We start from the raw sequence: 13,444 nt of genomic DNA, 5'->3' as shown, positions 1-13,444 counted from the left end.
CCCCGGTCCCTCTCTGACTGGCAGCTCTCCAGCCACTCCTCCCCAAGCCTGTAGCGCTGCTGGGGGTTGTTGTGGCCCAAGGGCAGCCCCCGGCATTTGCCCTTATTGAAACTCCTCCAGTTGGGCTCAGCCCATGGCTCCAGCCTGTCCAGGTCTCTCTGCAGAGCCTCCCTGCCCTCGAGCACATCAACACTCCCACCCAACTTGGGGTCATCTGCAAACTGACTGAGGGTGCACTCGATCCCCTCGTCTAGATCATCAGTAAAGATGTTAAACAGGAGTGGCACCAACACCGAGCCCTGGGGGACACCACTCGTGACCGGCCGCCAACTGGGTTTAACTCCGTTCACCACAACTCTTTGGGCCCGGACATCCAGACAGTTTTTTACCCAGCAAAGCGTGTGCCCATCCAAGCCACAAGCAGCCAGTTTCACCAGGAGAATGCTGTGGGAAATGGTGTCAAAGGCCTTGCTAAAGTCAAGGTAGACAACATCCACAGCCTTTTCCCTCACCCAATAAGCAGGTCGCTCTGTCGCAGAAGGAGATCAGGTTTGTCAGGCAGGACTTGCCTTGCACAACCCCATGCTGAGTGGGCCTGATCCCCTGGTTGTCCATTATATGACTTTTAATGGCACTTGAGATGACCTGCTCCGTGACCTTTCCCTGGCACCGAGGTCAGACTGACAGGTCTATAGTTTCCTGGATCCTCCTTTCTCCCTCTCTTGATGGGTGTCACATTTGCCACCCTCCAGCCCAGTGGGACCTCCCCAGTTAGCCATGGCTTCAGGTAAATCATGGACAGTAGCTTGGTGAGCACATCTGCCGACTCTTTCAGCACCCTTGGGTGTAACCCATCCAGTCCCACAGACTTGTGTGCGTCCAAGTGGTGTAGCAGGTCTCTGACCACCTCCTCTTCAACTGTGCTGACCTCATTCTGCTTCCCCAATTTTATTACATACTAAATTTGCAAGCTCCATATTAAAATAACCTTTAAACATGCTGGATATGATTTGAAACAGAGCATGTTCTTCTGACAGAATAAAGAGTGAGCTGGTTTAACTGATCCCTTTCAGGATACATTTGAAGGTTAAGCAAGTACAGATCTCAGCTAATCTGATGTAATCTGCTGTTGCTAAAGGGATGTCTACATTCACATTTGTAGCACACTGCACACGAGTGCCTAGGAATTAAGTTTTCAAGTTTTTCCATGTCAGTTCTGCTGCGAGGAAGCCATGTATCTGTTTATTTACTTCTACCTCCTAATGAGCTTCTTTGAAGAAGTGCATGGGTTTTGCCCTTCACAATGCACTTGTGTTTACCATGGCAGAAGTGATGGCACTGGAACAAGGTATGTATTTTATTATTTGTTATACAAGGCAGTTTTTAAGGGAAAGAAAGGGTTGAAGAAATTGAAAATATCATTGTCATACATTGCAAATTAGTTCTAGTATAGTTGAAATAAGGACATGTATAACACTGATGTTATATGGTTAGCAGTGTTCCTGAGTAGGAGCAGATGGTGATTATGGCTTTGTATTTATCAGATAGCTACTCTAAATCTACAGTTTTTGCAGAAGGCAATTTCTTTCTGCTCCATGATTTTTCTACTATTGTAATGTCCTTTCTATTTCTACAAACTAGTTGTCTACTGTAAGGTGATTCTGATTTAAATAAATACAGTAGTTTCTTATTTTTTAATCTGAGGGAAAATAATATAATTTTTGGAAATAAGGAGGTTAACTTGAAAATTGATGATCTGGGTGTTGTCATGTCAGTTTTGGGGTATAGTTTGTCATTGCTACTTATTGTCACAACATATCTAGTGTAAAACTGTATGAGGAGAAAGTAAAATAGAAGAAGAATACAGAGAAAAGGGGGAGAAAGTTAAAGATAGGGCTATTTAGCGGAGGGAATCTTCAAGCTAATATGTGCAAACAATGCACCCTGAACAAATGGGAACATACTGATTCTTGAAAATGCTGAGAAATCCCATTTCAATTAAATCAACAGGAGCAGAATGTTCTTAGCACCTCCGAAGAGCAAGTAATTTCAAAAAGTGCTAGAAAGCTCTCCTTCAGAGAAATATGCAAATATTTTCAGTCTATTCTGAAAGGTAGATATAGCCAAATACTTTGAATCTTCGTCATGCACAAAAATTAGAAATCCAGTATTCTGAGTTTTGGTCAAACAGGTGGCATGCAGTTCCCACTTGAGATACCTACGTGTATTATTCCTTATAAAATGGCTTCTGTTTTTCAGTTGTAAATAGAATAATGTACAGAAGATGGTACATGCTTTAGAATAAAGCACATCTAGATTTCATGTGAAAGTATCATTGCTATTTTGTATTCTTTTTCTCTTTAGAAACTCCATGTTTGTCTTTACAGTATTTAAATGAAGAGGACTGTTTTTGATTTGATGTTCTTCGTTCTGCTAGTAGTGCTGTAGAAAATAATATCATTTGCATCTATATCTGAAATACAGATTTCTGATAAAGAAATGCCAATCTCTTTTTTTTTTTTTTTTTTTTTTTTTTTTTTTTTTTTTTTTGATGCTAGGTCCGTGCTCTGTAATGATCCTGACATGTATGAGATCCCTGTGAATGTTCCTGTGGATACTGTAAAACTTCGTATAGAGAAAACTGTCATACGAAGAATTCCAACTGAAGCCTTTTACTACCTAGTAGATCTCAAATACCTGTGGGTAACTTACAACTGTATAACCAACATTGATATCAGCAGTTTCTATAACTTGAAACAACTGCATGACTTACGGCTGGATGGTAATCTGCTCTCGACGTTTCCTTGGGAATCGCTGGCAGAGATGCCCAAACTACGGACTCTTGATCTACACAACAATAAAATGACCAGCATTCCTGCTGGTGCTGGCCGGTACCTGAGAAACCTCACCTACCTGGACATATCCAGCAACAAGCTAACCACCTTGCCATCTGACCTGATGGACATTTGGCCCCCCTTCTCAGAAGCTGTCTCATCCAAGAACACAGACATTCTGGTGACCCAGAGAGTTGTTTTAGGTATGTTAAACAGCCTGCTCATTCCTTATTAAAATGTACCGAAATGTTAAGTTGCAAGTGAGAGCACGTAGGGAACCAGCCTGGGATTCAGGAGAGTGGGTTTTATCTGAGTCAGTCTTCTGGTTTGCTCTGTGATTGTTTATTTATTTATTTATTTTCTGTTGGTGACAGAAAACTATAAAATGAAGACAGTGAGCTCCATGTATGTTGCTATCTCAAGATTATAAGACTGAAGTAAAATCCACAAGAGTCCAGTCTACAGGAATGCAGGCCATATGGAGTATTCACTAACCATATAAATGCAAGGCTTCCAAAAATTGTGTTTCTGATGACATTTCCCTCATCACTGTACGTGGTTGCAACTGCAAGCATGTCCATTTGCAACTGTTTTTTCCAGTGGCTCACAAGCCAAACAAGTGCTAGAGTTGATGCTCATATGAAGCCTGTCCTGAGACATGGGGCTGCAGATAGTGTTGGTGGCTGAAAAGAGGGCAGCTCTGTTCTCCTCATGACTCCTGTTGCCCTTGCATTGCTCTAAAGCTGACTGATTATCCTGACATTTTTCCCAATTAGCATGTTGAATATGAGAGACAATAGGAATCTGATACCTACAACTTCATGATACTTTTTCTAGTATTTAAGGTAAGTAAATAAGAATAGTTTGGCCAGACTGATTGTTTTCAGAACTTCGTTCCATCTCTCTAGTACACCATCACATCAATTCTGTTTGTGACTTTGTGCTTTATCTCACACTTCTATTCCACTTCCTAGTCTTACAGTTAACCCCTTTCTTACTTCTGCAGTCTCAGAACATGGTAGGAACAACTCTATCAATAGTGTTCTCTTCTGTCACTGTTTTGTACAAGTGCGTGCTCTGATGTTTTTGTAGTATAATATAGCAGGTGGAAGGGAAGAAAACCAGCTGGCTGCCTCTACCCACTGGTAAAGATCTGCCCTGCATTGTACTACCTAGCATTTCCAATTTTTTGATCTAAACGCCCACTATTCAGTGTTCATTTGTTCAGTTGCTTTGTTTCACACCAGAAGCTGCATTTGAAACTCTCATTTGGATGAGATTGTGTATAATTAATTTAATAGATGCAAGTAGGCTGAATGAGTTCTTCACATGCATGGTAACTGTAGGTTTGCAGCATTAATAGGATCTTAGTTCAGGATTTAAGAAAAAAAGAAAAGTTGTAAAAGTAAGTCCAGCTTAGTACCCCTTTCTCTGTCCCCACTGTGAAGGCTATAGGAGGCTGTAAAGTAGGAGCTGACTGTGCTAGATCTAATCCTCCTGATGATCTCATGTGCGAGTCCCAGAGGTTATTTGGTTTCCATGTCTTACATAGCCCTCACCACTTTAAAAACAAAACAAAAGAAACAAACAAAAAAAAACAACTCAAAAAACCCCACCAAAAGAACCCCAAACCACACACACGCTCTTCTCTCCTCCCCTTCCCCCTGGCAACCATCTGCAGGCTTTGTTGGTGCAGGCACTTTGCCAGCCTCCTCTAGTCCTGGCAAACCCTCTGGTGCCAGCATTTTCTCTAGAGACTTGGGATGTGACCTTTGGATCATTTTCATTTATGAACTGCAACAGAGTTCGAATACTGATCTCTGGAGGGGAACACACGCTGGGTTCAAACAGTGCCTTGCTTCTCTTATTTTAATGTTATGTGCTGAGGGAGGCTCTGTGCAGTCATTATAGTTTAGGATCTGAGAATGCAAAATGCCAGGTAGTCCTTTCACTGTGTTGTGTTGAGTAAATCTGCCTTAGGTAAGCTGTGAATAATTAGCTAAATTTTCTTCCATTGCCTTCTGATGAATATATCCCAATGCAGACAGACACTGCTTGCTATATAAGAAACTCTATAGTGAGTAAGAAAACATCCCCTTCCTCTGGAGTTTAGAAAGTGCAGTGCTCTTTATGTCATGGGTTATTTTGACAAATTTACTTAGCCTCCACTAAGTGTTACTTTTATTACCTATATTACTGGAGCTTGTGAAGTTGTAGTTATGCCACTCACGCTCACTGCTAGAGGCTCATCCTTTGGTTGCTGTTGATGGACTGTTACAAAGCAGTTATTCTTCAGGAATGGATGATTGATAGAAACTATCAAGCTAGTAATATGACCTAGGAGTTGAGATGCGTCTGTAATGCTCCAACCATAGGAGATGTTGGCTTAGAACAACAGGAGCAAGATGTGGCATTGCTTCCTGTCTGACACCCCTCCTGTCTCTCCCAGGATTGCTGGAGCCTGAGAGAGGAGAAATGTATCCCATAGATATTCTCCTCTTCTTCCGAAGTGGAGATAAGGGTCACAGAGGTGTGTGATCAGGAGGGATTTTGAAAACGCCTCTATCCTGCTGGGGTGCAGATCCAGATGAACTGATACATTCTGGTTAAGTTGGTCCTGTTCTTAAAGACTGTGGCCAAACCATTCCAGAACCTCCTCTGTAACCTCTTCCAGTGCTTATCTATCAGGATAGTGAGAAAGTTTCTCTTAATATCTAACCTCAATCTCCCTTACTGCAAACTAAGCTGATTACCCCTTGTCCTACATGAAATGGACATATAGAAAACCTAATTACCATCTCTTACAGTAACCTTTCATACAGTTTTCTTCCCTGTTTGGCACCTTAACTAATCACCATTTCTTTCACCAGTTTCTTATAGACTGTGAGGTGGTTTTGGTTTTGTTTTTGTTTTTTTTTCCCCATTTTCTACCACAGTTACTGGTTCTCTTCGGACTTCTTTGGGTTTTAAAACTAAGGTTTCTCTTCAAATGTGATGTCCGCAACTGCGTGCTGTGATGTTCAAGGGTGTCCTATGTGCTCCAACTGTTCTATGTGGGAGCATTCAGCCAGACCTATGTGCCTACATGGAATGGTTAACTGCAGCCAGAGCTCTGCTAGAAGCAGGAACCCAGAGCAAATAAATGTTGTTTTTGTCTAGTCAGGAAAACAGCAGTCAGATTCTACTTGGTGTAAGCAATTATGGCTTGAGTTGGCTTGTCTCCTAGTTTTGGCAAAACAATACTGTCATTTGTATTTCATTAACAAGATCAACAACAGCAAAGTGCCAAACTCAAATGTTTGTGCATATGTATCTTTTAACACCAGGAGACAATTTTGTCTTGACTGAGCATCAGGAAGGTTGCATGCAAGAGAAAGTGCAGGTTCTCTATATTTACTTCAAGGACTCTTGGAGGAGCCACAGACTACTCTTGCCAGAGGAGTGGCAGGTCAGCATCTTTTTATTCCAATTCATAATCTTTGTACTTAGGAGTTCAGAGTTTTTTATTACCTCCCACTGTATGATGTTCCTCTGTGTGGATGTGATGCGAAATGAAAGAGGGATAGGAATGACTCCTGACCAAGTGGCTCACTCTGGCTCTCACCCACACAGTTTGGGGCCAGCTCTCTTTAAAGCTGACTGGCTGTTCCATGCTTTGTAAGATTTAGCCCTTGGTTTTCTCTGGGCTCTATGGGATGCTGCAGTGACTCTAAAATGTAACTGTGTGGGTGGGGTTGTTTTTTCTTCAGTTCAAACTACCTGAAGTAATCAAGAATTGCATTGCAACCCATAGAATTGTGCTTTTGTAATATAAAATAGCAAGGGTATGTTATGTGCCTGATGGATTGACAGGCATGCAGGATAGTTTGGAGGTGCAAAGCCTGCTGCACTTATTTTGGGGACAAGAACAGGACAGAGCAAGCCGTCCTTGGTGTGGCCTCATCCATAAGCCTTTTAGGGAGCAACCCCTGGAATGAGAATTATGCCTGGAGCCACATCTGGCTTTGTCTTGGAACAGTTCACAACAAAGCTGTGGAGTGAGCTGACAATTAAGCAGTAGAAATGATTGAGGGACCAGTGTGTGAGTTCATCTGGCCCTCTCTTGGTTACCTCTGGAGCTACAGCCTAATACTTTGATCCAAATCACAGCTAAGTTTCAGCATTGGCTGCTGTACAGAGATTGACATTTCTGGCATGAATGATGGCAGTAGCATTTTCCGTATAGAAAATTGCATCTAGTGAGTCTGAGAGGAACAGAGGAGTCCAGGATTTGAGTGTGGCAGTTAGATGAGATCTTGTCTCTATTGCATGTAGAGGTGCCAAAAATTTGAAATGCTGCAGGTCCATCAGGTTCCCAGCTGTTATGCTGGGCCATTGGGTAGATGCAGCTTTTCCTGAAACTACTCCCTGGCAATTACTGCATGTAGGAAACACAGTGCAGGAAGTGAGCATTATCGTTTTGAGTGATGGATCAAAAATTTTGTAGCTTCAGTTGGAAGAGAGCCTTGGGTAGGTTGGCCCAAGCTGTGATGAATATTTCCATTGGCCCAGAACTTGAATATTTCACATACCGCCATTTTACAGCAACTGAAAAGCAGTATAGTATACCAATTATGGTCTGAGAGATGTTACTGATTTACAAAGGAAATGTCACTCGTAGGCATTTCTAATGCTAAAGTCCATATTGACACAGCATGAGGAAACCCTGCTTACTGAGAAGACTGCAAAACTGTGCATGCACAGACACACATACACATATATTTGCCATTGTACACACAAGCATAGATATAAATGTATGAGAGTAAATTTAAAATATGCTAAATCTAGGATAAAGAAAGGTCTTTAGAGCAATTTGTAATCCATATTTAATAAAATACACCACATTGGTATATTGCAATGCATAAATATTTATTAATGTTTGTTTTTCTTTGGTTAGTATTTCTTTCTCAGGTCAACAAGCTTTCTTAATATTTCTACAAAAGAATCCAGGGTTTATAAAGACTTGGTGTTCAATCAGATACACATGTCATTGGAGACTTAGCATTTTTATTTTCTCTTCTTAGGAAATGATTTTCCTGAGGGTATTCCATCTCATTCCTTTATTAAAGCTCCCAATTTTTTATGATTTTTTTTCCTTTTATTTTTAACCTTTTCTTTGTTCTTTCATGTGTTTGTTCTCAGTTTTACCATCTTGTAAACACAAGCTGTTGAATTTCAGAATGCCCTTTGTAGTTTGGAAGCTAGGTTTACATTCCCATTTCTGTTCTCTTCAATAGCTAACCTAAGTATAATCAAATTCAGTGTTTTATCCTTGCTTCCAACTCAATAGTGCTTTAATCCTTTAATTTGGGAATTCACATGACTTGATGACTTACGATGGCTGTGCAAGTTTACTAAAAATAATGTGAATGCTGTCAGATGTTGGCAAGACACAGATAAGTAGATGAGCCATGGAGGCAAGGAAGGAACTCCTGTAGCTGTATATATTACATATATTTATATGAGTCCTGCTTCTTTAGACAGTTCCACTAGGAAACATGATGGATGAGGGAGATGAAGTGACTAACTGAAATAACTCACTCTTTGCATTAAAACACAGAAGTACAGAATCTTCTGGAACTACAGCTTTCTTCTGAAGCTGAAACCAGGCCCTCAGAATGATCTGAGGGGTCAAACCTGTGTACCAGACTGGACTAAGCAACCATCCAATCTAAGGACTGTCCATTTTTGCTTCATTGTTCCTTCTATTCCATCAATTTCTGACCTTTATTGTAACAACTCTGGTTCTTCTTTGGAACACATTATGAAAGCCATGTATTTATATATATTAGGGGAAATTTCTCCACCAAAAGGGTTGTCAGGCACTGGAACAGGCTGCCTGGGGAAGTGGTTGAGTCACCATCCCTAGAGGTATTTAAAAAACATCGAGATGTGGTGCTTAGGGACATGGCTTAGTGGTGGACATGGTGATGTTAGGTTTACAGTTGGGCTCAATGATCTTAATGGTCTTTTCCAACCTAAATGATTCTATGATTCTATCTGAAAGGCCTTCGAGAGGTGCTATGTTAGAAACAATAATAGAACCCATCCTTTCCTGCAGTAAAGCTTGTAGGATGAAGAAAGGTTGCAGAAGAAATATTTTCAGTAGTGTTCAACATAAGGGACAATCTGCTGTCTGCTGTGTGGGATAGGAATCCTACTGATGCTGCAGATCTGTCCTGATTAATGCTGTGGACCCTGTTCATGTTCGTGCTCTCCTGCCTGCTTGTAGCACAGCTGCCCCATGCTTCTGTCCTCTAGATCACACAGAAGCCATGCTGGGAGTTCACATGCATTTTAGCAGCATTTGTTACAGAGGAACTCTGGCAGTTGAGGCTTTTTTTCAAGGGGATCCTGTCTTCTCTTATAACTTAAGGGAATTTAATTTTCAAATGTACATGTAGTCTCTTTGTTAACATAGTGAAGAAAATTGACCCCTTATAATCAAGTAAGAATGAAAAAAACATTACAGGATTATTGTTTCTAACTACAAACTAAAGCTTGCCTAATTTAAAAGATGAGCACAAATAGTTACATACATGTGCTTGATTGGGCAGAATTTTTATGAGCACAAACAGTTGATGTGGCTAGACATATAGAAAAAATTTGGATGGTGTCTCTCTTGCTTGTGAGTGAAGTTCACAGGATTTTTTTTTTTTTTTTGAGATTATCTTTTTCTTTTTTTTAAAGAAAAGCAGTTGCTGATACAGTTTCCTTCATTTCTCCTCTGCTCCAGTGGGCAATAAGTAGTGAATAGATATAAAATCTCTTATGTCTGGAAGGGGTGAAATTGGATTGTGATGTCAAAGTCATGGAATCTCTTCAGGTCAAGTCTTGTTTTAAAGAGCGGGGATTAATTGGGGTTTACCACAGCTTTAACCAATCACTGCTGTTGTGCTTAAAATAACCTAATCTTGGTCAGGCGATAAAAGGAAGCAGTAGTTAATTATTCATATATTCTTTCATCTACAGGTTTCTTTCAGAGCAAAAAGCAGAATTTTTCCATTAGCTGCTTTGATAATTCCTAAAGATACACATTGAACAATATTGGCAGGTGTTTCAGGGTTTTTTTATTTTAATTTTGGTTTTATTAATATGACTTGTATGTTGCACTAATCAGTAAATTCAATAGCAAGAGGTTCTTGTATTCCATCCCTCCTTACAGACTGTAAGTTCTGCTTATTGTTACTACTTGACAAAAATGAAAAAAGTATGCCCAAAAGTATAAGTCAAATGAGAAAATATTTGAGCTCATGAGGGATATGCTGTGTGGTGTTTCACCTGGTGAAGCCGCTGTTGCTCTATGAAGGTCAGCATAGTGGATTAATAGATACCAGCTGAGGATTTAGACTTTTATTCCTCAGAAATGTCTACTCTCTTTCACCATAACAAGTTCACCAAGAGGGAGAAACCTCTCATTCAAAGGCTTTGGAATTGAGAAGCTAATGTATAGGCTCTAACAGAAGAGGAGAGAGAGCATTCTTGTGTGCCATCGTAAAAATATTGTAGTCATCAGCTTTTTTTCAGGATCCTTCCCATTTTCTACTCTTCTGCTATTTTTGAATGTATTTCAGAGGCTGTCCTAAATTGAAGCCATATTTCTAAGAATATTGGTATTGTTCAGAGCCAGATAAGAATTTTATTGGCCTAAAGTTTTTTCTCCTTAGCCTTTATCCTTTTTTCAATGGGCAGAGATGTTGGTGTAAGGTGTTTGTTTTTTTTTTTTTTTTAATTTCCACTCTTCCCTTCCTGTTTCAGGTCTGCAGGACAACCCATGGTTTTGTGACTGTCGCATTTCAAAGCTAATTGAATTTTCCAAAATTGTGGACAGCTCAGTTGTACTTCTTGATCCACTGGTTTCATGTAGTGGACCTGAGAGCCTGGCAGGAATCTTGTTCCAGAGAGCTGAGTTAGAGCAGTGTCTTAAACCATCCGTGATGACATCGGCAACAAAAATCACTTCCCCACTGGGAAGCAACGTTCTGCTACGCTGCGATGCGACTGGGTACCCAACACCACAGCTTACTTGGACTAGGTCAGACAATATACCAGTGAACTACACAGGTATAATTGCTCTCTTATAGTAAATGGGAGAGACTCAAATTGCTGGGTTGCTTTGAGATAATTATAATGAGTAACAATGGACCAAGTATTGCACCAAACTGGCAATTGTATCTGTGCAACAGCTGTTATGAAAGTCTGTCTGAACAGGTCCAACAGACTGTTCTGATTCTGGATGTGGTCTGCAATAAGAACAATGTGCCTAAAGCAAGGAAATGGATGAAGTGGGGGGAGGAGGATACAGAAAAATGGAGGTTAGGATAGTTGGGCCCTAACTCAGAAGCTGAAAAGCAGAAAGGAGATTTTGTTATTGGAATCTCCATTTTGGTCCAAAATGTTCATGCTAAAAAGCTAGTGAGGCCATAACCGAGCCACTTAAAACTCAGCACTGTAAACATAGGATTTTCCAAAATCATGTTTTCTGTGTTATTTGCAAATATTTATTGTTTATTTGCAACACCCATCTTGAACACTAATGAGGCTGTGCTTGTGTCATATATTCTAGCTGCTATGATCAATATTTATGCAGTAACTTAAATATAAAGAAATGTGTCTTGCTAATGCCAAGTAGCTATCAGTTATCTTAAATTGTAGGTCTGAAGAAGGTAATAGTCCAAAGTATTGAAATATCTTAAAACAAGGGTAATTTCCAAAAAAGTTTTCAATGGGTAGTGTATTCAGTGTCACTTGAAGTCAGAGACTTATATTTCCTCATCACTTAGCAGCTTTAAGACATTTTATTTCTCTTCATGTGGTTTTGTTTTTCTTAGTCTACTGCAAATTATGTTGTAATTCTTCCAGACACTTAATTCTATTTTGACCCAAGCTGAACTTTTTTCTGCAGTAATGTAATATGGCAGGGACTTCCATAGTTTGTGTGAGGGTTTGGTTGTTTGGTTTTTTTTTGTTATGTTTTGGTGGGGTTTTTTGGTTTTGTTGTTGTTGTTGTTTTTAAGTTTAATAAATGTGATTCTTTCTGGCAGAAGTAACTTAAGGGTAGCAGTAGCCTAATAAAGTTTACTTTCTCTTTAGCTCCCTTTTATAATATTTTGCTCTTTGCATTTTCCTGTAGTAATTCAAGAAACACCTGGAGAGGGTGTCAGATGGTCCATAATAAGCTTGACAGGTATTTCCTACAAGGATGCAGGCGAATACAGATGTAAAGCCAAGAATTTAGCAGGAATGTCAGAAGCTGCTGTTACTGTCACAGTGGTTGGTGTAGTTACTACAACGGTGTCACCACAGAAGTATGGAAGGAAGCAAGAGGCAGAGAGACAGAGTACCACTGAGGAGGAATCCAAGCAGGAACCTGAGAGGACAACCACACCTCTGCCCACTACACCAACCACCACAGCACTGGTTAGCACTGAAGGATCAACGAGCACCAAGTTTCCTGACAAGAAGCAATCCAGGCCTCTGTTTGACGGAAAGAAAATTTCAAAGACAGTGGCAAATGGAAACAAAAAGCAAACTGAGGCAATAAGCAAGAAAGGTGAGGAGACTTCATTGAATACGGCAGGTATGGCTGAGCAAAATATTACTGTAAAGAACCTAAGAGTAATCAGTGAAACTGATGAAAGAGTGACCTTAACTTGGAAGACTATCAATGCCACAAGCAATTCTGCAGTGACTGTGTTATACTCAAAGTATGGTGAGAAAGATATGTTGCCTCTGAGCACTGATTCCAGCAAAAACAAAGTCACGATTGATGGTTTGCAACCTAGTACTCAATATATGGCATGTGTCTCACCCAAAGGAGTGCCACCTACAAGAGAGCAGTGCATTATTTTCTCCACTGATAGGTTAAATGGTGAAAGCAGCTCTCGGTTTTCTATTCTGATATTAGCCAGCAGTGCAGCATGTGTGGTTATTTTACCTGTGATATTTTTCTTACTCTACAAAGTTTTAAAACTTCGTGTGAAACCTAAAACTGCAAAGGAAGCTGACCTTGCAAAAGAGACGTATGTGAAATTTGAAACACTCTCTCTGAAGCCTCGAACAGTGAATGCAGGAGAGCAGCTCTGGGCACGAAGGTGCACAGATGAGTCTGAAAGACTTCTCCTTTGTTCTAGGTCAAGCATGGATTCTCAAATGACCTTCAAAAGTGAGGGCTCCAGGTCTGAGTATCTCTGTTGAACTTGGGTGAGGGTGGAGGAGATGGAATATACAATAGGTTAAATGAATCCAAAATGATGATACTGCATTTGGAAGAAGGTTGGTACTAGGTGGTGGTCAGAATATATTATTTGATGTAATGCAGTCTGCCAGATGGGAGGGTGATGGGTAGGAGGGATAATAGAAGAAAAATATTGCCTGTTTATTTTCTGTTTGTGACTTTGGATGTGAAGGAACGATGTTCTTCAAAACATAAATACAGCATGAAATGGTTGCCTGGTTAAAGATCTTCTATTATTTGTTTTCATTAAAACATCATTCTGTTCTCTCTTCTCTTGTTTTCCTGTGTAATGTGCTAGTTGTATGTATCAAACATTAATCACAACCTTCATAAA

The 13,444-nt window shown here is 40.2% G+C and overlaps 1 protein-coding gene across 1 annotated transcript; it reads left to right on the top strand.

Moving 5' to 3' along the window:
* The first annotated feature begins 1,112 nt into the window (after nt 1-1,112).
* On the top strand, nt 1,113-13,381 carry LRIT3 (leucine rich repeat, Ig-like and transmembrane domains 3). Its single transcript, XM_026848181.1, has 4 exons — nt 1,113-1,348; nt 2,559-3,037; nt 10,632-10,937; nt 12,007-13,381. Exons 1-4 carry the CDS (start codon nt 1,233-1,235, stop codon nt 13,068-13,070), a joined length of 1,965 nt encoding a protein of 654 aa, XP_026703982.1. The 5' UTR covers nt 1,113-1,232; the 3' UTR covers nt 13,071-13,381.
* Nucleotides 13,382-13,444: the final 63 nt, after the last annotated feature.

The sequence above is a fragment of the Athene cunicularia genome, assembly GCF_003259725.1.
Source record: "Athene cunicularia isolate RWA chromosome 4 unlocalized genomic scaffold, athCun1 chr4_part2, whole genome shotgun sequence".
In the NCBI taxonomy this organism is placed as follows: Eukaryota; Metazoa; Chordata; class Aves; order Strigiformes; family Strigidae; genus Athene; species Athene cunicularia.
Note: the sequence above shows the minus strand (reverse complement) of the source record. Positions and strands in the feature narration are given on the sequence as shown.

Bases quoted from the DNA above. Each gene is read 5' to 3' on its own strand.
- LRIT3 (XM_026848181.1), top strand. From the start codon at position 1,233: ATGTATCTGTTTATTTACTTCTACCTCCTAATGAGCTTCTTTGAAGAA. The intron at 1,349-2,558 runs GTATGTATTTTA...TTTTGATGCTAG, and splicing joins AGTGATGGCACTGGAACAAG to GTCCGTGCTCTGTAATGATC. The intron at 10,938-12,006 runs GTATAATTGCTC...ATTTTCCTGTAG, and splicing joins TATACCAGTGAACTACACAG to TAATTCAAGAAACACCTGGA.